Below are 20969 nucleotides of genomic sequence, written 5' to 3'. Positions count from 1 at the left end.
AGTTGCTTAAAGAAATCAAGGATAGGCCAAAGAATTTAAAATAAGAATCAATTTTGTAATGGATTAAAAAAAAAACAAGCTTAGGTGTGTGTCGGATTAAAAAAAGGAGGTATATATATAAGTCCAAAAATTGAACAAATTTGTAGTAAGTGGTTAGAATGTGGATTGAAGAGGGCTCTTATAACTTTTCACAAATGGAAGATTAAGAAAACTCCAGCTAACCATAAAGTTACTAATAGAGATGATTTGCATTAAAAACTTGTGTCAAAATTGCATCAAACTTGAATCAGAAATGACTAATTGAGTTGCAGAAGGAAACAAGGGTCATAACGGAGTCAGCTACTGGCTGATGAAATGTGACAGTTGGAAATTAGATATTTTAGCATTTTTCTACCTGGCTAACAACAACCCTCAAGGGCTTTTTGAGAGGACAGCTCAGGCAGTCCCTGATCAAATAATACAGAAGCAAAAGAGCGTMCCTCCCTCAGGGCTGATTTAGATCCATTCAAGATCCAAACCAAACGAAGGCCTCTGAGGGCTCACAGAAGGTGTACAGTCAGGGCCGAACAGTCCTGGTGGTGCTGCAGAACTGACTGCCCCGAAAGTCTTGTTCCGGGCTGGTTCAAGCTGGCAGTGAGCGACTCTCTGCAGAGACTTGTTTTGGTGCCACATCTGCGAAAAGCCTCTTGCGTAAGTCAGCAGTTGAACAGCTGGCACAGCTACCTAGCCTTGGCCTTTTCTTTTACTTTCTTTTGCTCCTCTTTTGGATCTTAAATCCAGTCTTCCCTCTCCTCAGAGAGCTCTGCCTGAGAAAGAGAGGGATGTTAATAGTTTCTTAACGTTATTAAATGATTTTCAAAGAAGTGGTAAATTCATCACCAAAACTAGGGAAATGAATGAAAATGAGAGGATCAACTGGATTTAATTTGTGTTTGACTATTAAAAAGAGGACTGTCTTAAATACCAATTTGGCCAGGATGGATTATTATAGGGATCAACTGAAAACAGTCTTTCTGCTGAGGAAGAGGAAAATATGAAGCCAAAGGACATAGAATGGTGATAAAAGATCTGTCCCTGTGGTCCTCTAACTTCAGCAACTTAGATCTGAGCTAGTTCATTAAAATTCATCTATTGTGTTTGCATTTATGAAGTGCTGTGGGGATTCTGGACACTGATACAAAGATTCAGAAATAAAGGATCCAAAACCGTTTGACCTCATGTGCAACCTGGACTGACACAATTATATCCATCCAGAAGTTGAGAGAGTAAGTTTGAAAACCAGGATTTGGAATTAAAGCAAGAAATCTTCGTAGCTGGTGTAGCAGATGATTTTATAACTGGTTTAGATTTCATTGTACCTAATAACAGTATAATCAATGTCARGGATCACAACTTTAGTCTGTAAAAATTCACCTTAACAGTAATACAATAAGTGGTTTGTAACCAGTTGGTTTGTAATTCAAGTTTTTCTCACTTCTGACTACTAATACCAATGAACAGCTGCATGCAGTTTCAACTTACCAGTAGAGAAAGCTGGAAAAGACTGGAGCACTCTTAAGGCACTGACTTGCATGTGATGCTGACTGAATGCAGATGGCGTATGTGGTTCCTGTCTTCAGTTTTATGCTTTGCCTCTCTCTTGAAGGCTGCTGTTCCTGCAGTGGTGCTGCCTGAATGGTATATGAAATATGCTTGTTTACTGTTGTGAGCCAAAGTATAAAAATATGTTTGGGAGCAGATTCATGTAAGCTATGACTTGTAGCTGTTAAAATTCTTGTGGCTAGGAATAAAAAAATGGATCATTCCTTTTTTGCTGAATGCATCTGAGAAGCAGTAAGTAGTAAAAGGCAGCTGTGATTCAAAATGGTCAGAAAAAAAATCAGAGGTTTTATTTATTTGGGCTTTCTCTATTGAAAAAATATTCGATAGATTGGGTCTGGAAAAAAAAGCATTCCAGCAATTTCAAGAGTGTGATTTACCATGTTCAGAAATGGAAAGGGTTTTTACGACTATTCCTGCCCTCTGCCTACTTGTGTTTCAGACAAGTTTCATCTTAGACACAGATGCCGATGCTGACAATTTTAGGGCATTATTGACAAAAGAACAGTGAGAAGGTTGTTTTTTTAGAGCAACAGTCTGAGTCATTATAGAGGAGAATAAAATAATGCATCAGTACAAGGAAGCCAAAAGAAGTTAAATCTATGGATTATCATTGTTTGTATGGAGGAACTTTGTGTTTGGGATTAGCACTGGGTCTTTAGACTCTGGAATCTTAACATCAACTCAGCAAATACTTGCAACAGCTGCTGTAGCAGGGTTTTGCAATTCTGCGGAGGTCTGGACATGAGCATGTTAATCCTGTTGCCACATACAGAACATCCTTGTTGGAAGGCTGATTGTACATGCTAGAGTATGTAAGCAATTGTACTTTCAGTCATATCAGGAACCTGTGGTTGTTTATTCCTCATCAYGTCCTAATATTACTGGTTCATCCACATCAGGATAAGTGAGTAGGGACTGCCAGTGTAGAGCTGCATGGGTGAATTTCAGAACAGCTATTCCTCCTTCTCAGAGAGGACTTCCATACTGGATTATTAGGTAATTGGAAAATCACCTGGCAGGATTGGTCTTCAGAAATTTAGCAGCTCCACGTCATCTCTAGGAAAGGTCTTCTGGGCCCAGAGGAACTTGACAATCCAAGTGAAATAYTGCTTTGCACATGAGAGGAACTAATGGGTGATGGCTTCAGGTATTAGCTGATTATAGGAGATATCCGAGAYCTTTTCAAATATTTGGTCATGATGTATTTTTTAGAAAAATCTTAGCTGGACGAAAGGAGAATTTCTATGGATATAATCAGAATGCAGCAGTCGCTGTCATCAGTGTATCAGTTGCAGGCACTGATGTGTTGTAAAAGACAGTCCTGAGAACTAAGCTTTTGTGCAGCATGGGAAAATGTTGGTAGGCATTTGTGCAAGTCCTGGCATCAGCCAGAAAGTAGATTGCAGTTTCATCAGACAGTTTGAGGTTTACTCAGTAAAACATTAAAAGCTTTGACTGTATCAGAGTTTTGAGTAAATGAGTCTTTCAGACAGTTTGGGAGAACTTCACACAGGTCAGCAGATAAACTTTGCAGCTGAAATGTTTCAGACAGCTTGTGAGTTTTATGCACCATCCAAGCAAATTCCAATTTGAAACAACTGGAAACAACAAATGAGACTCTGGAAAGGGCACTGCAACCAGCATATCCTATTTCTCCTGGTGACTTACAGAACAACAGTTTATGAAAAACATCAGATAGTTCTTCTCATTTTCGGATATAATAAAGACCCCCTCCTAGTCACTTAAATAGAGTTCCTGACAGGGAACAAATGAAATTCTAGAAACCCCACAATGCACAATAAAAAAAGGAAAGTACCCTTTTGTAAGAACAAATGCAGTGGTCTCTAATAAATGAGAACATAGTCTTGTATACTCAGATGAGTGAATGTTTAAAGGAAGCTCCCTGTCTTGATTCCATGTTCCTAAAAGGATGGAAGGGAAAAGTATGCTAAACCTAGTGATTTTGGGGGRTATTTTTATGGGTTTGGGGGGATATATTTTTTGCTTTTTTGGTATATTCACTCATCAGAAATTGTACATTGTACTGTTAACCTGTTAGGAAGAAAGTTACCATCACTTTTTTCCCAAATGTGGCACAGAGAAGCATTTTTACAGCCAAAGAAAATTCTTCATCATTAAAAAAAAAAAAGTCATTCTTTGAGCAGTGGATCACTGCAGCCTGATTTCCTGTGATATGCTTTGTCTCCAGATCCTCTCCTCCTTCTCTTGGAAAAATCTCTCTGCTCTCCTGTCCCTTATTATTCCTTGCTTCATCAGGGAAGAGATACTGTGCACTGTGGTGCTACAGAAACTTTTATGGAGTGGTYGGTGTATGTGGATATGTTTGGCTAGTTGCTGCCAGATGTGCAGAGTTCTTTCCTGTCTTGACTTCAGTGCAATGTGCTAAAATGATTCCTGGCCTCTGCCTGTCTGCTGATTTTCCCAGAACCTGTTAATCTTTACTGTGGGAATCAAATATTGATTCACAAGTAGGGTGAGCTAACTTAACCCTTTACTTTCCTTCTTCTGCCCCTACCCTGCATATGTTTTTCTGCCAGCTCACACACTCAATACTGAACCTTTGATGAGCTGATTCGGCCCATTAAATCAGCAGAAAATTCTTTTACTACAGTAGTTTTCTGTAACAAGCTGAATTGGCCCATAGTGTGTGTGATGATTGCCAGGACTGGCCCAAGAATAGCAGTGGGAGGCCTTGGTTAGGATGGGTGAAGGTCTGGTCAGAGACCACCCTTTTCAGTAGCAATGTGCTGTTGGTTGTTTGTCTCATGAAATCTTGCCCCTTGATTGTGGCGGGTTGTATGGTCAAAATAGATGTTTAAAAGTAATTGACAGTGAAGGTGAAGTGGACATGATTTGTGTATGTGGATCTTAAATGATTGTTTATAATCTGATTAGAAAAAAAATCATTAGACTTTCAGAGAGAGCACAGGAAGATTAATAACATTAAGCAGAAGCAACAAAGAAAAAATGTGATCCCTAAGTTCTATTTCCTGGTTCTTCCTCATCTTACAGAGAATAGCGTATGTTATTACTGTTACTAGTAATCTTACCTAGTTTTGCATCTCTGTGTCTTCATCCCAAAAGAAACCATTAAACACACACTTATCTTTAAGCATACAAATAGCTGAAATTCTGAGATAAGGAACTGAGTCAAACTAATAGAGGGTCACAGCAAATCCTGACAACAGCGAAGACCTATTCTCTTTTCCAGTGTTTTTCCCACTTACACTAAGCTGATATGCTTAAAGTAGTCACACAGTGTCCTCAGGTTGGCTGAAGACCAAATCTTTCAGAACTCTGTTTGGTAGCATACTTTGGTTACTGTCCTCTGCTCTCTTAGGATTTAGTCTGTTATGAAAAACACTTAAAAAAGAAAAGAAAAGAAAAGAAAAGAAAAGAAAAATTGCTGATCTGTTTCCTGCCTCCCATTAACTGTGTTTCAGAAAATCTTCAGAAGAACTGGACATGGATAAAGTAACAGCAGCCATGGTACTAACCAGTTTATCCACCAGCCCTTTGGTTCGCAGCCCTCCTATCCGACCCAATGGTAAGCCTTCAGAGTAACTCTTGGGCAGGGGCTGCAAGAAGGAGTATGATTGTGTTGTACTGGAAAACTGAAAACTTAGGAATGGAGTACATATAGAGGAAGACTCTGAAGTCCTTATCTGTACGACTGGTAGAAATTCAGATAAAAAAGAAAAGAGTAGTTRTCTGATCATACCATTATGTAGTGGTCTGTTGGCCTAGATGACAAGGAGCAGTGGCAGTGGTGGTGCGAGTGTGAGTGGTTATCTTCTGGCAGTGACTTGCATGCTATGATAATACTGAGATTTGCTCTGCCCTAGCAGAGGTCTTTGTTGCAGTATTGGCAGAAATGAGAACAAACCTCTTGAGTAACTAAAGAGCTGCCCCAGTGTATGAAACTGTAGGTGTTCCTCTTTGGGCTGAAATAAAAGGAAGGGGGAATTAGTGCTGTAGAATATCTGATCTCTCTGAAATGGTAGTTTCCAGTTGATGTGCATCTGCACATATGTAGCAAATATGACAGCAGTTTTTCTTCTCCCCACACCATGAAATCTGATCAGATTGTGTTCAACATTTTGAAGAGACAAAACAGTTCTTTCTGCACAGATCACAGCCCTAGGCAGTGCATGGCCTCTCAGCAGGTCTGCAGTGATACAGGTCCATTTACGCACATGCAGGCTTAGATCCTCAGTTGGGCTGGTTATCTTTTGTAAATCTCTGATGGTCTACCATCAAATTCAGAAATACTGTAACAGCGGAAGACATACTAAGAAAAATGAATCTAAAAGTGAGTGAATAATAATGAAATTGCTAAGAAAATGTAATTAATTTGTGCAAACTTGACTGCAGTTACAAGACATTTTTAAAAAGGTTACATTTTAAGGAATAATCTTAAACTCATATACCCTTGTTTGGATGTCTCACCCYTGTTAGGGTTGTTCACATAAGTCTGGCTTTTCTTTCTCATTTGCAGCTGTTAAATAGATCATAAGTACCTTGCTACTGTAAATAATTGGAGCACTGCAAGGGTATTTACTGATGTGTGTATTAATAGGAAATTAGTCTTTACAATTCTTAATGCAGTCAGGGTGCTCCACTGAATGATCYGTATATTAAAAAGGGGTCTATACTATGAGGCATGGCCCAACTTCAAAGATTTTTTWAAAATAGTATATTTTTTTCATTTCTTTCCAGAAAATACTGATTTTATCCACTTGGCTCCGTAGCTGAAAGTCTAGCCATGAATTTTCATGGTTCTTCTCTGTGTATGTTTTCCATGCACTTACTAAATGTTTAAAGCCAGAARTATTTGCAGAATCCCAGTGCCCCTGACAAGCAAGCCCTGGGAAATCTCTGATGGTAGCATCCCCAGTGACTTGTCCTGCCTCAGGACTGGTGGTTACCAGCCCTCTGGGAAGGTCAATGAAAGGGAGAAAATATATCTACACTCCAGCTACCCTACTGGTAGCTCAAACCACAGATGAGGGTGGGTTTGTGTCGATATGCCAGAGAGAGATCAGGAGTGGCTGAGACATGTACAAGTCCCACTTTGCACCCCCTGGTAATCCCTGGTGGTAATCTTCTGTGAGATGAGGCAGTATCAATCACCTTAAAAAATTTACAGATGAAAGTTGTCAGGACCGTCAAGGCACATTAGCTAGTAGCTGGTGATTGGAAAGATCTTCCAAACAAGYCCTTTTGAATTGCTAATAGGTAAATGGTAGTTGTTAACTGCGTTTGATATTTMTTCATGCAATCCGAGCGCTCTTTGATATTTCTGCATATATATTGTTTGCATATTTTCTGAATCTGAAAAAGTAATTCACATGTTTGCTGTAGTCTCAGACAAAATTTTGAAACTGTCATTGGGCACATTCTTCATGAATATCTTAGTTTTGCCTGAGTTAAAACTTATTAAAAACTTTTATTAAAGAGTGAAGATTTGATTATTTAGAACCCAGTTGGTATTGCAGTGCTAGGTTCTTCATGGTAATACAAGATACAAATTTAGTAATGTTGAATTCTTTGTGGATCACCATCCTTTTCCAAAAAAAGGCAGTAAGGAGCACTGTAATTAAGGGAACAATTATCCATGTAAACTATTTCAGAGTTTGGCCGTGGTTTCCCTGCAGCTCGGTAATGTTTGGTCTGGTTGTCTTTCACACAACTCCAACAATGTGAAAAGAGCCCAGAATAGGAGTAAGTTGCATTTGTTTATATTTTAAGCTCCTTTACACTGCCAGATTTGTTAGCGTTAATGAGAACCAGTGTTTGTTTTCTTCCTGTTGTCAACCTTATCCTGTCTTTTACGTATTACTTTAAATTGATTTAAATCTCTTACTTAGCAAGGTGAGGAGAAGCTGTAAAGTCAGAGAATACAAAGTACTACCATAAATGTGTCAAAAAATAATAGTTTAAAGAATATTGTTTCCTTTGTTTTTCTGAACAAACAAGAATTCTAAGCTATGCTAAGTTCACAAGCTGATACCAGATTTGCTTCTTAGCTTTGGCATGAGACTCAAGTACAAATACTTAAAAAACACCTCAATTACAGTCATATGAAAGTCTGAAGGTCTGTAATCATGAACCAAACCATTACATTTTCATATATTAATTTATTAGCTATAAGAAATTTATAGGTCATTTTCCAGTTAGGAATTTTGGTGGTTGTTTTTGATCAGTGCAGAGACTTCGCTATTGACTGTGCAAGCAGATATTTTTAGACATGTGCTTACACGATGAAGCACTGAATTCTGTTTTGTGAGGAGGTGGTGATTACAGTGAAGAGCTTTGTCCAAAGCCAACAGAATTAGAGGTAAAAAGTCATTCATTTCATTGGTTGTGGGTCACGCTTTTTGTAGCAGATGATGGAAATTATTTTCTTACGGATGTTATTAGTTTTACTTGTTTGCAAGACATTGAGAAGGAATGAAGGAGTGACTTCTGTAGAACTCTTAAATACATGCACTGACTTGAAAAGACTCCTATCTCGCACTTAGATAACATTTCACTAATAAATAAAATATTTTGTTTCCTTGTTAACTACAGGGTCATTTACTGCACAAACCATTTGAACATCTATATTGTCATTTAGAAAGACTTGGTAAGACTGGCACCTGAGTTCTGGAGAAACCTTACCAAACCATCCCTGAACGCATGCCCAAGTGATGTTAGCACCTGAATCACTTAAGTCATTGAGAAAAGTGTCCGTCTGGTGTCCAGTACCTGAGGACCTCAATGCATGAAGTGTCAAACCACAAAGTATCAAAAGCTCAGACTACACCTCTGATATTGTAATATGCTCTTACTCACACTCACCTTATCATACAATAACCTACTAGTTAGAGAATCGGCTTATCATGTAATGKCAGGGTACATGCTGTAGTGAGGAAGAGGTTTCCTTCTGTGAGTAGGAGTGGAAATGATTTAGGTTCTGAATGTGAGCACTGCAGACGCACCTACGTATATTACTTAAAGTGAGGATGATTTCAAATATCTAGCCAGTTTAGTGTGGTAGCATTTAGTGTGAAATGCCAATCCAGACCACTAATTCATGCCTTTTCTKAGCAAAAAAAATATGAAATTATGTTTATTGGCTATGAATTTTGGAACCAGATGTTTTAACAGTGCACCTTTATGAAGAGAAAGTGATGTCTGTCTAAGGATATGTACCACCTAAATTTGACAGAGATTCAAATTAGACAAAGACGTGTATACGAGGAGACTAGGAGAAGTTTTTGGAGCATAATTATGGTTTTCTAGCACTTTGATGATGATTATGTTTTTGCAGATCCAGTTAGCATCCTGGTACTCAGAATGTATGTCCTCTTTCCAGGGGATCTCCTATTGGCTGTGCAATGACCTGAATCTTGCACTTATGCCTCACTGCAGACATGTGTTCATATTTAACCTTAAGAATGTATTTGAATGTTTTTCTTTAACTGTGCTTGCAATATCTGACTGGTTATCATGGTTTATGCTCCAGAAGAGATTATTTTTCCAGACTCAGCATTTCTTTTTAGAAAAATTCCTTGTTTGTTTTTTCAAAATATCTGTAAATCAAGTGTGGAACCTGTGTATTAGTAAATGTCATTCAAATGCAGTGAGACAGATGTGCTCATCCTCTGTACATCCTATTCTTTCACTTTACTGAAGGTGCAGTTAATTACCAGCATAGCATCTAAGCCTCAGATAAAAGAACTCCATAGCCCTACCACATGATATAAGAAGATTTGTTGTGATGACTGCTGTTGTTATTCTTCACAGAATCCCTAAATGGATCTTGGAAAGAAGGAGGATTTGTGCCTTCTAGTACCAGCAGTAGTGGGTACTGGAGCTGGAACGCTCCCAGTGATCAGTCCAACCCATCTACCCCATCTCCGCCTCTGTCAGCTGATAGTTTCAAAGCTTTTCGAACACCTTCCCAGCCAGATGATGGTATTGATGAAGCTGAAACAAGCAACCTTCTCTTTGATGAACCCATTCCTAGGAAGAGAAAGGTTAGCCTCATGTTAAATTCCATACAAGTAGGTAAAGTGGATGTTGTTAGACTTACTGTGCTCTAAGAAAGAAATAAATAACTCAAACAGCTCTTTGGGCAGATCTCTCCTAGGCATACARTTAATGAAGGTATCAGCCTAGTCACTGTGTCTAATTGAACCAAGTCAGTTACTGCACATGCTGCCATCAGCACCACATATTTGCTGGCAGATGGTGAGGTTCTGCAGAGCCTCCTGCTCAGAAAACAGTAAAGTGATTTCCAGAAGGTGTTGCCTCTGGCCATCCGAGGGATTTCTATCCTACTTTGGCAAATTCTTTGTATTCAGGATGCAACAGGCAGCCTTTACGTGTCATTCCRAGGGCTGGATATGGCCTTATTACTTCTTGTTCCCTGAAAGTGCTGCTAGTCGGACAGCATCTGAGATACCTTAATACTGTGAAACATTCTCTGCACAAACATATGGGGTGAAAAAAGGAGAGAGAGMTCAAACCTGATGGCTTTTGATACAGTATTAGCAGTGGCCAAATTTATCCTTGGTAGGAACCCAGAAGTGAAATAAATAAAACACAATGTAAAAAAAAGTCCAAAACAAAAACCAAAAAAGCACCATTATGCTAGCAAGCAAGCTCCTCTCGGAGAAAAAAGAAAACAAAGAGATGGCACTAGTCCAAGTTTTCCTCCCTCCTAACACAACAGGACAGATTTTACATAGCAAGATGAAAAAGAGCTTTCTGTAAGGAAGAGAAAAACAGAGAATTTATTCTTCCTTAGTGACTTTATTTATGGCTCAGACAGAGAGAGAGGTAATTACTTCACCACCAGCAGGAAGAAATTTTAATGATTTTTTAAACCTGTTCAGATTTATCATTTTGCTCCAGAAGTTGCTGATTTGCTGACCAACACTGCTCTTTTGTGGTGAAGGGAGGTAAAATGCCTTTGCCTGATGCTAAAAATAAGTATATATATATTTTAGAGGGCATAGTTGTTACTAGAAATGAAAAGTTAGAGCTGGATGTTAGACTAAAGACAGAGAGGATTGGATGGGGGTAGGATGGAAGGGGTAGGAATGCAGAAATGATTTGCCTTTTACTTCTAAGTTAAAGTTATGCTTATTGTCATTGTTCTTATTCTTCAACTATGATTAGACAGATGGTTTTACAGCCGCCATCTTTATTATTATGTAAGTTGTCTTTGAATATTTCTATTTACATAGCCTCSACAGATATATTGCACTGCCTGTTCTGGTTCTCACGGATTTTGCTCTGTATGGCAAATGTTTAATTTAGATGAATAATAGTATTACTTGCCAAGCTTTATCACAGAAGAATTGTATTTCCCCCATTTTTTTCATTCTGGCCCCAACCTGATACTGTATCTGAGTACAACTTTGTACCTTTAGAAGCTGAGGAAAAAAAATGTTCAGCTTGTTTCTTCTTTAGGGCTGTAAAATCAGAAGTCATAAACACGGAAATAGAGTGTTTGGTGACTTTACATTTACTCATGATAAATTTATTCCATTCTATGTTTGGAAAATGTCATGTTAGCAACCACTTCCCGTTGAGAAAGTTGAATGCTTAAATGTTTTCATTCATGTAATCATTCCTCACCAAGTCATTTTGTTCTGTTTGTTCTAATAAAGCATTAAAGCCCAATTAGGCAATTTTTTTTGACCAGTAAGGAATGACAGCGTAGTTTATGATCTTTGTTTCTACTATGTGAGATTTCATTTGGTTATGTTAGAATGAATGTTTTTTTGCAGACTCCCAGCACTGATAATAAAACTAAAAAGACAATGGAGATAGCAGATTGTTTTTACCATCAAATCAGAGATGGATAGTAAACATTCTGGGTCCATAAAGAAATATATGGTGTTCATGATTCATATTGAAATTGCTAAGATGCATTTAGTAAGCATATTCTTCATCTTGTCACATTTGTAATTTTAAACCATTTAATTTTTGAAACTAATGGTCATTTTGAGTAATGTATTACAAATATGGGAAAAATATTTCAATTGCTAGATAGATTATATATAATTTTAAGAGAAAATATTTAGGTACTTCAGCATTAGTTGTATTTTCAGATCAAACAGTTGTGAAGGGAATTCATATGCAATTTATTTTAAGTTGGAAGATTTTCTTAGAAACAATATTGACTGATGATCAAATATCTCAAGTCCTGAAGCACTTAGTGTACATTTTTTCAACGAGTTGTTAGACTGCCAAGTAACTATTAGTGTATGTCACTACAGTTAGCTTGTATTAAAGAAGTCAAGATCAACTGAGATTTTTTAAGTGTATTCTAATTGTTATGTTCATATGAAACTTATCATATGCTAGCATGTGATTGAAAAGGGTCCATATTTAATAAGCATTAAGTCCACTTCTGCTGTAGACAGAAGCTAAGCATGCACTTAAGTACTCATTTAATCTTATTCTTAATTAAGTTATAGGATAATATTTTGAAGCTCTTCCTATTTTTTTTGATAATACATGTTCTGTAGTAGCAGAGACAAGGATTTAAGAGACACACAAATTTTAAATTTGAATAACGTGTTAAGTAGTCAGGTTTCATTTTCAGGTTAAATGCTTTAGCTTTAAAAGTATGTATAAGAGTCTGTAAAGTCTGTGCTGTTTGCTGTACCTACTGTGCTTTAAATTAGACTAATGATTAGTTTTCTCTAGGATCTTTCAAAATATTGAAGGTGGAACTGATTATAGCCTTGTTTTCTGTGCTTTAAGTCAACAGTAACTCAGTTTAGACCCATGAAGTTATTTGTGCACAAGAATATTTTACTGAGATTATACACATATTCTTTAAAAAACAGTCCAACAAATTCTCATGTCCAAGTAAGGGAYGTGGGAACTTACGAATGTAACAAAAGTAATTTTTGCCTGCTCTTTGGGTGAATATTGTCATAGCGGAAGCAGCAGACTGATGACACTGTGTCTTTTCTGTGTTGGGAATTTATGAGCAAAAATAGTCTTTAGAGTATACAGCTTGCTTTAGGAAGTTACCCTGTGTTAACTAAGAAGCCCTGATCAGCTGTTCTTGGAGAGTAAGACTCCAAGGAAGTATAGGAAGTTTTATACCATCTAGATCCTTTTGTGGGAAGATAGAAACTGATACTTGCAAATTAAAAAGGCATGGAAAAACATTAGAGGTAAATTTTTGGCACRTACTGCTTCTGTTGAATTCAGTAGGATTATACTGTTAACAGAGATACTACGTCATTATACATTCATATTTGGAAGCTGTGGACTTGGACTAATTTAAAGTATAGATAAAAGTATTTTGTAGTTGTATATCTGTGGGGGGTTTTCCCCTTCCTCTGGGCAACTAACTGAGAAGAATGTATTGTTTTACTTAATTTTCAGAACTCAATGAAAGTAATGTTCAAATGCCTGTGGAAAAACTGTGGAAAGGTACTGAGCACAGCTGCAGGGATTCAGAAACACATACGGACCATTCACCTTGGGTAAGAGATTGATGTCTTCAGAAGTCTAAAGAATTTGGTATAGAGTGGAAACAGTCCTGCTTTGCCAGGGAAATGAACTGTCTTGGTCCTTTCCATCTCACATTTCTTGGTTTCTGATGAAATTGCAGAGCAATGCATTAAGGTGAACAGAAGCCCATTCCAAGAGCAGGACACTTTGTTTTCACTTCTGAACTTCTGTGACCCTTACTAGAAGGTCAAATACTGCCCTAGGCCACACTGCTCCCCTAAGGGCATTGCAGCTTGGTGACATTTGACAGCTAAGTATTTTTGCTAAATATGTGCTATCTGCATATCACATCCACACTGAAGCTGTTTGAAATGCAGCAAGTGTCAAGGCCCTGTATGAGTACTTTACAGCTTTGTTTCRCATTGGGTTGGATGTTTGTGCTAGTTCTGAATAAAATTAACTAAAAAAATGAAAATGAAACTGAGCTGCAATTTCCATGTGTATGCTACTTGGACTAGAAGCAAAAGATAATCAATCTTCTATGACACAAGTATTTTTGCAGAGTTCTAGTTTGTAACTAAAGCTCCTGTGAAATTCAGTGAGTGAACTAGCTCTCTAATACGTAATTACAATAGGGATTCATGCTTCCTTATGCTGCTATTGAGAGAGCAGTCTGGGAGCCAGTCCAGATATCAAGGAAATGGAGAAAGGAGAGGTCGCTAAGTGTTGACTTCCATGCATACATATGTTTTCTTTGGTTGTTTTTATYGTTTCTCCCTTTCTGCTAAATTCACCTATTTGACATGTGGAAATCTGTCTCTATTCTATAAGTCTRTGTTATCCAGAGTTTAAAAATCAAAGTGACCAGGAGGAAGAAAGGATTCTGGTATGGAGCTCAAGAAAGTCTTGCAAAAGTGGTACTAACTGATATTGGGCTTAGGTTCTGAAGAGCGAGGCTTTGAGAAGTATAGAAAATAATTCCTAGAATGCAGTTATAAATTTTGCCCTTTATCTTTCCTATTTTTGGGGCATCTTTTCAGTAGCATTAAAGAGGGAGAAGTAAACAACAGAATTTCCCTGGAAACTGGAGCTTGTAACTTTGCTGGAGAGAGAATTTTTGGTGAAGGACTTGATTCAGTCCAGCAGAATACTTCTGACAGAGCCATTCAGATCTGCTGAACCTGTGCTCTCTCAAAGAGTTTTATAGCGTACTTGGTGGCTAGAGGACTGCAGATAAAGATGTATATGGGCAAGCAGGTTGTAAAACCCACTAAGGRTGAATGCCTGGAAAAAAAGAGATATAATATGGCAGCACTCAGCCTTGCTGTGTACATGTGTCTGGGAGGACAGAAATGTGCACATTTGAGCTAGCTGGGTTACATTTGTAAGGCATGGGGGTTGGGAATATGCCAAAATAGTGGGTTGTTTGGGACTTCCAGATAATGTGTAGCTTACTGGGAGCTACTGTTCTGGTAGTAGTACTAGTAGGGCTGCTTCACTCCTAGCACTTCCACTCAAACATACAGCAGATAGTGTGAGGAGAGGCAGGAACACTGAGGCCTTTTATATCTCCTCCCTCAGTAAGTCTGCATCTGGACAGTAAGGCCAGAAAGCTCAGCAGGGGCAAGCTAACCCATATATATATATCCTTTTTCTACCTGTGTCTGAGTGGGTTGCATGCTGAGACTGTTCTCTAGCAAACTTTTATATTTATGCTAAGGAAAGTTACAGTGAACCATAGCCATAACTGTATTTAATTAAGTAACCTATGGTAAGATTGCATATTATTTGCTGTTACGTTACAGAAGTTTATCTTGCCCAAATTTGCTGTCTTTACCAGTATTTCTATGGCTACTTTGTCATTTCTGAAGTCAAGAGTGCTTTGAGATTCATGTTAACTTCAGTAGTTAGGAATGAGAAGCAAGTACCTGCTGRTACTTCAGCTGAAGCACAGAAGTTAAATATCTAGTCCATGGTCAAAGAACAAGTCAAGAATGACACAGAAAAAAAAATGAATTCCTACTTCTTTTCTCTGAACATTAAATGATTTTTCCCCCTTCCCTGCAGTCAGAATGCTGATAAAGTAGGTAGGATTGAAACTGAGAATATTAATCTATTAATGAGTAAGTTTGCTCATGCTAGAGCTTAAAATTCATCTTGAGGTTCTTGCTGTCATTTAGTCAATCCTTCATTCTTTGTCTTAAAACAGACGTGTAGGGGAGTCTGACTACAGTGACGGAGAGGAGGATTTTTACTATACAGAAATCAGGCTCAACACRGACTCAGTAGCTGATGGCTTAAGCAGTCTTTCTCCAGTCTCTCCATCTTTAGCATCTCCTCCTTCCTTTCCTGCCCAAGATGCAATCCGTCCTGAAATTTCCTGTGCCAAAACTGAGACTAAATTGATGACGCCTCTGAGCCGCTCAGCTCCTACCAACCTCTACCTCGTACACACGGACCATGCTTACCAGGTAATGCTAGTGAGAGTGAACTGCATTGATCATACTGATACCATTAATATATCAACAAATGTCTAATCATTATGTTTTGATTTTAAAAAGCTAAGTCTATTTTATGGATTAACAAGGTTTGGGGGACAGTCCAAGTTCATCTCACTTAAATGTAGAGCTAGTTGTTTATTCGTTTATGCTCCCACCATAGCCAGTGGACTTCAGGAAGCTATTTTTCCAGCCATRCATTGGAGCTTACTTCAGGTTGAAAAGAGTTGCTCTGTATATTCCACTGACTAAATCAGTTAATTCTCCACTGACTGTAAGGAAAGCCCAGAGTGACAAGCTCAAATACAGTCTCCTGTGTTGTAAACACCCACATTCAGTCAGCTGAATCCCTTCCAGAGTGTTAGTATCAGCCCCACTTGTGCTGGATCTGTCTGTAGGAAAATTCCCAAGGGATGCCAGGAACAAATAATTTCCATTATTTGTACAGTGTAAGATGTCAGTTTGCATATGTGAAGTAGAGCAAGAAAAATGAAAAAGCGTACAAGGTGTCCTCCTACTCTTATGGATAATTCTTTAAAAATGGCAAAAAGCCAATCAGATCCAAGCTGCTGTTCCAAAGATTTCCAAACTAAGTTCAGACAGAAAGCATTAATTGTAAAAGTACACTAAAATCTGACATATTTTGGTCTGGATACCATATGAGAAAAGAAGAATAGAGACTTTGAAGTAGTGTGGTCCCTGACCTGCTCATGCACCAGAGAAATGAACTCTCTTTAAATTTAATCAGATGCAATAACTTTCATATACAGCATTGTGTACATTAAACTTTTTTGTTGTACATCTGAAGTTGACCTCTAAAGAGGACATAGAATTCACAGGCTTGTTTTAAACTCCCAGGCACTGCAGAGGGCATGGCTGAAGTTTAGCACCTCTGATGGGAACTGCAACTGCAACAAATAGCACACCAACCTGGGGACTGATCAAAGGAGAAAGTCTTTGCGCTCTGCCTCTCAGAGAGCAAGGTACCAACTCTAGCCTGCTGGGAAGTGTCTCACTTCATTTACAGTTCACAGCCTTGAAACTTTTCCCTGGAATTTGGACACTTGCTGAATCATTTCTCTCACAGAGCAGAGGAAGAAAATGCCAGCCTTTTCTGTTTTTTCTTTTTCTTTTTTTTTCACAGCCTTTGAGTAAAGTACTTGATTAAGGAAATCACAATTCAAATGTTTTAGCTGCTTGAAATAGATTTAAATTGAGATATCCCATGATACAAGACTRTATGTGTTTGAGCCCTGCATCATTGCATTTAATCAGAGAGTAGTGACTATGCATACTGTATGAGACATTCATGTTGGTAGTTGGAGACATGGGTCCCTGCTCCAGTTAACATTTAGATTTTCCTTGCAAAATAGACCAGCTTCTGTGGAGAAGTCATTGGAGACCTGTGCCAGAAGCCCTGTAGCCCCACAAGAAGAGTGCTCTCCAGGAGGGAAGGTGGAGTTAGCTCTCACCAGAAAGAGGAGAAACTAAATCAGCTTTCACACGTAGCATTTAAACATTCTTAAGATGAATCTGTTGTGTAAAAGAGACAAGAASGGAAGATGACATCAGCATCTTTAATACCACCATCTTCCTTTCATTTTGCTTAGTGGAGCAAGCCATATACAARATTTGGAAACTTTTTTACTTCTGATAAAAATACAATTTTTATCAAAGCTAAAAGTACTTAATGGGAGCGTAGTGATAAAGGTGATCTCCCATTTGAGAGTATGAAAGTGGAAATTATTTCAGTGGAAGTGGAGGCAAAAATCAAGACTTAAGGAACTTGGGTAATGGAGACTGGATAATGTCTTCCCTGGAATTCCTATTAAAAAAGAAAAAAAAAAGTATGAAAGCCAAAGCTAGGTCACAAGATTTGCTATGTAACAGATCTGTTTACTTGAGTTTCCAGTGATTGGAAAATATATAGTAACTRTAGTAAGAAAGGAGTAAAGTAGAAATAATCAAATAAGTCCTGGCTTGTTTATCTGACCAAGTCATATGGATGAGGAAAGATTTGGGTGAATAATTGGAAGAAATTGTGACAAGTATAGCAAATGAGATGAACTGCAATGGAGGAAAACCAAAGAAAGATTATACTGGAACAATCAAGACAAAATAAGGGCTAGTAGGAGATAGCATTGCTGAACATAAGGGGGAAAAAAGAACAAGCACATGCTGTTTCTTGTAAAGGGTCATGTTGGCAAATGAACAAATAGTTATCAAATGTCCATGAAATGTCAATGAATGTATGTAAACTGGAAATTAGAYGAAGGTTTCTAGATATTTAGACACTAAAAAACATTAAGCACTATGGCATTTTAGGCAACTGCAAATTAAGCCCTTCTAAAACTTTTCATACTTCACATTTTATTTTGAAACTAGTATCTGTACCTGTTAAATTTAGCTACAGATTAACTGTAGGTGGTCCCTTTCAGCATTTARGATTTCCCTTGTAGGTCTCATTAAAATGCTTGAGGAAGTAGCCATGTTGACCCTGGCTTTGAGCTAAGATCCCAGTGGGATGCTGAACAGAGGCACTGCCTCACTCTCTACCAAGCTGCCATGAGCTGTTTCTGACAGGAATGCCATGGTCATTTCCTGAAATCATTTACAGAGGGTTGTGATAAAGCACTACTGGTACCATCTGGAGTTGTTGATTTTTTTTTCTTGGTGCCTTTCAGTGAGATTTTTGTGTTTTAGGGAATTCAGTGGGCATTTGCTTCCTCGAGAAGGTCATGTGTCTGTGATTCTCCAAGAGCTGTCTGCAGATTCAACAGCATGTGGAGTGTAACAGTGGTGGACAACCATTCAGTGGTCTTGGTTTCTTTTCCTTGGAGAGACTCCAAGGGATTGCTTCAGCACTTGTTTACCGTGAATATTATCTTTAATGGGGACTGTCAGATTGTAGTTTGTCATCACTCCTTCTTTGTGTGGCTGTTGAAGGAAGCAGTCTAATCTGTGAAGCAGTGAGACAACTTAAGCAGTGTCAAACACAAACAGTTCTTAAATAAATGTGTTGTTGTAAGGCACAGACAACTGAGAGGTGGAAGGAAAGCTCATTTTTAAGAGCAAGTTCACTGTAAATTTAAACCAAGAAGTGTTTTCTGTGGTGAGAGCTTCACTCGTAAGAGTCAAAGGAAACCCATGTTCATGGTGGCTACTCACATTTCTGCTAAGTGGGRTAAGTGCAAAGTTACAAATTTCCAGACTGTATTAAATAAAAAAAAATCTAAAAGATGTGCTGAGAAAGAAAAGCATGAATGCCAAGGACTCATAGCCCAGTGAGGAAGCTTGAGGAGCTTGAGGAGGACATAAGATGAAAGATGTTCAGTGATCTGAGACACGTATTACAATCTAGGTGGAAAGAAAAATAAGAGTTCTGAGGACCATAACAGTTTTCAAATATTTGCTTTGGTCTTTTAAGAGCTACTGTTGTGTCTGAAGGATTAACTGTTTATTTTTATTTGGGATGGCTGTTTTAATTAGGATATTTTAAAGGTATGTCTATCTGATAAATGGAAATTGAACAAACCTTGTTGACTGTTAATTCTRTTGTCCCCAAATCCTCTCCGTCCAATCTCTACTTGGTTAAATGAGCTGCCATCAGCATCCTTGTTTGTCATTGTGGAGCAGTAGACTGTTTGTAGTTTTTTTAATGCTAGTTGACTTTTTCTTTTTTTTTTAAGAGGTTTCTTACGTGTGGTATTTGTGTTCCTATTTTTTATCAAATATAGCTTTTAAAGATTTTGCATGGCTTCTCAGGAGATCTATGGTCTGTCTCTAAACAAATGTTTTAGAATAGTGATATATAAAGATGTTCTTTCATTACTGCCTCATCCATGATTATCCTGCTCAGGAACAGGGCAGAATGCTTGTCACTACCAMCACTGTGAAATTATTTTTCACCTCTGAAGGTCTCCTGTAGATTTAGCGTTTCAAGGAGTGAAAGACCCTTTGAAATGCTTTGGAAGAGGAGTAGTTCTTTTTACTGGAATAATATTTTCTTTTCAAACAGGCCACTCCTCCGGTGAACATTCCAGGGTCAACAAAATTCACTCCTAATGGCAGTAGCTTTAGCATCTCTTGGCAGTCACCTCCAGTTACCTTCACCGGCATTCCAGTAAGTAAATGACAAATTAAAAAAAAAAAAAAGTTTGGGGAACTTCTTTTTGTTTTGTTTCACAATAGTTGTCTCATGATACATGTAAAGTTGACATAACAGGAACAGAAGAGAAAGAGATTTTAACTATATACCACAGTTTGCCTACATGACTGATTTTGCTGGTCTCTTGAACTCAATGTAGTTACCTTTTTTTTTTTTTTTTTACATCAGTGTGTGCAAGTAAAGAATTGTATCTGTATATGTATTTTTCAAGCTTATGCTTTCAGAAGAACATTCTGGTAGATGCAGAGCATAACACTGCATGCCCCTTTGTTGTGCCACTAAAGGATTACTTATAAAACTAGACTAGATCAGCAAGATGATGGTAATGTTAACAGGCTAATTGGGATCAAGCAGTAGGGCTGATATCCAACTCGGTATGAACTCTGAAAACAAAGTACATCTGAAAGGCAGCAGAAAGTAACRATAAAATGAAATGCTAAGTCTGATTCCAGTAGACTGCATACATTAAGCCTCTACTGACAGCAGAAATTTCTGTACTTCTATACAGAAGATACACAGTTAATATATTTTGATAGTACTACGTATTGCATTTTGACAGATTTTGAGTGAAGTTAGATGTAAGGTCAACCTTGACCCTTTCTTCAGAAAAAATTAGCATGCAAGGCCTAATTTCACAAACAGGACTGCAGAAATTAAGTGTTCACTTAAGCACAGACTTGCAATAATCCTAAAACATAATAAAACAATGTAATTGTGGATACAGCTGTATTGTAAGGAGCTGTAGATACAACTGTATTGTAAGGAGAGTTARAAACTTTTATAAGGAGTTCAAAGGCATTAGGTTTATTGTATGGTAGATGCTAAAGATGAATGTAAATCATTTTTCTGTAGTGGAAAACCTTCTATATAATAAATAGAAATAAATATGCATAGAATATATCCTGTTTTTTATTGGAAAGCATTTTTCAGCATATCAGTGATTGTTCTCTTGCTATAAACCTGCTTGATATCATAGCATTTCATTTAAAATTACACTTCATGAATTTTTAGTGTGTTACATAAGGCACATTACTCTTCCGAAGAACCATATAGCCTTTTTTTTCCTGACAGTGAATATTAGACATGGTGATAACAGATACTATTTCCCTCTCTTTTCTTCACCAAATGAATCTCCAAAGCTTCTTACTGTCAACCTTTGGCAAATCTTGGAGATTTTCTGCAGAGGCTGTGGCATCCTGCAGGGCTGA

The 20969-nt window shown here is 37.8% G+C and overlaps 1 protein-coding gene across 3 annotated transcripts in view; it reads left to right on the top strand.

The window, feature by feature from the left end:
- Nucleotides 1-20969, top strand: part of ZNF704 (zinc finger protein 704) — a 94879-nt gene that overhangs the window by 49995 nt on the left and 23915 nt on the right. For all 3 annotated transcript variants that reach the window (XR_014896973.1, XR_014896974.1, XM_085314322.1), the window contains exons 2-6: nt 5067-5170; nt 9415-9647; nt 13027-13127; nt 15305-15566; nt 19612-19716. Coding sequence is in view for 1 of the 3 variants with exons in the window: in XM_085314322.1 (XP_085170448.1) it covers nt 5067-5170; nt 9415-9647; nt 13027-13127; nt 15305-15566; nt 19612-19716 (805 nt within the window). In the remaining 2 variants the exon portion in view is untranslated. The remainder of the gene's footprint in view (nt 1-5066; nt 5171-9414; nt 9648-13026; nt 13128-15304; nt 15567-19611; nt 19717-20969) is intronic.

The sequence above is a fragment of the Rhea americana genome, unplaced genomic scaffold (assembly GCF_003343005.1).
Source record: "Rhea americana isolate MKP2758 unplaced genomic scaffold, rheAme1 scaffold_40, whole genome shotgun sequence".
Taxonomy (NCBI): domain Eukaryota; kingdom Metazoa; phylum Chordata; class Aves; order Rheiformes; family Rheidae; genus Rhea; species Rhea americana.
The sequence above is the reverse complement of the archived record's forward strand: the minus strand, read 5'-3'. Positions and strand labels throughout refer to the sequence as shown.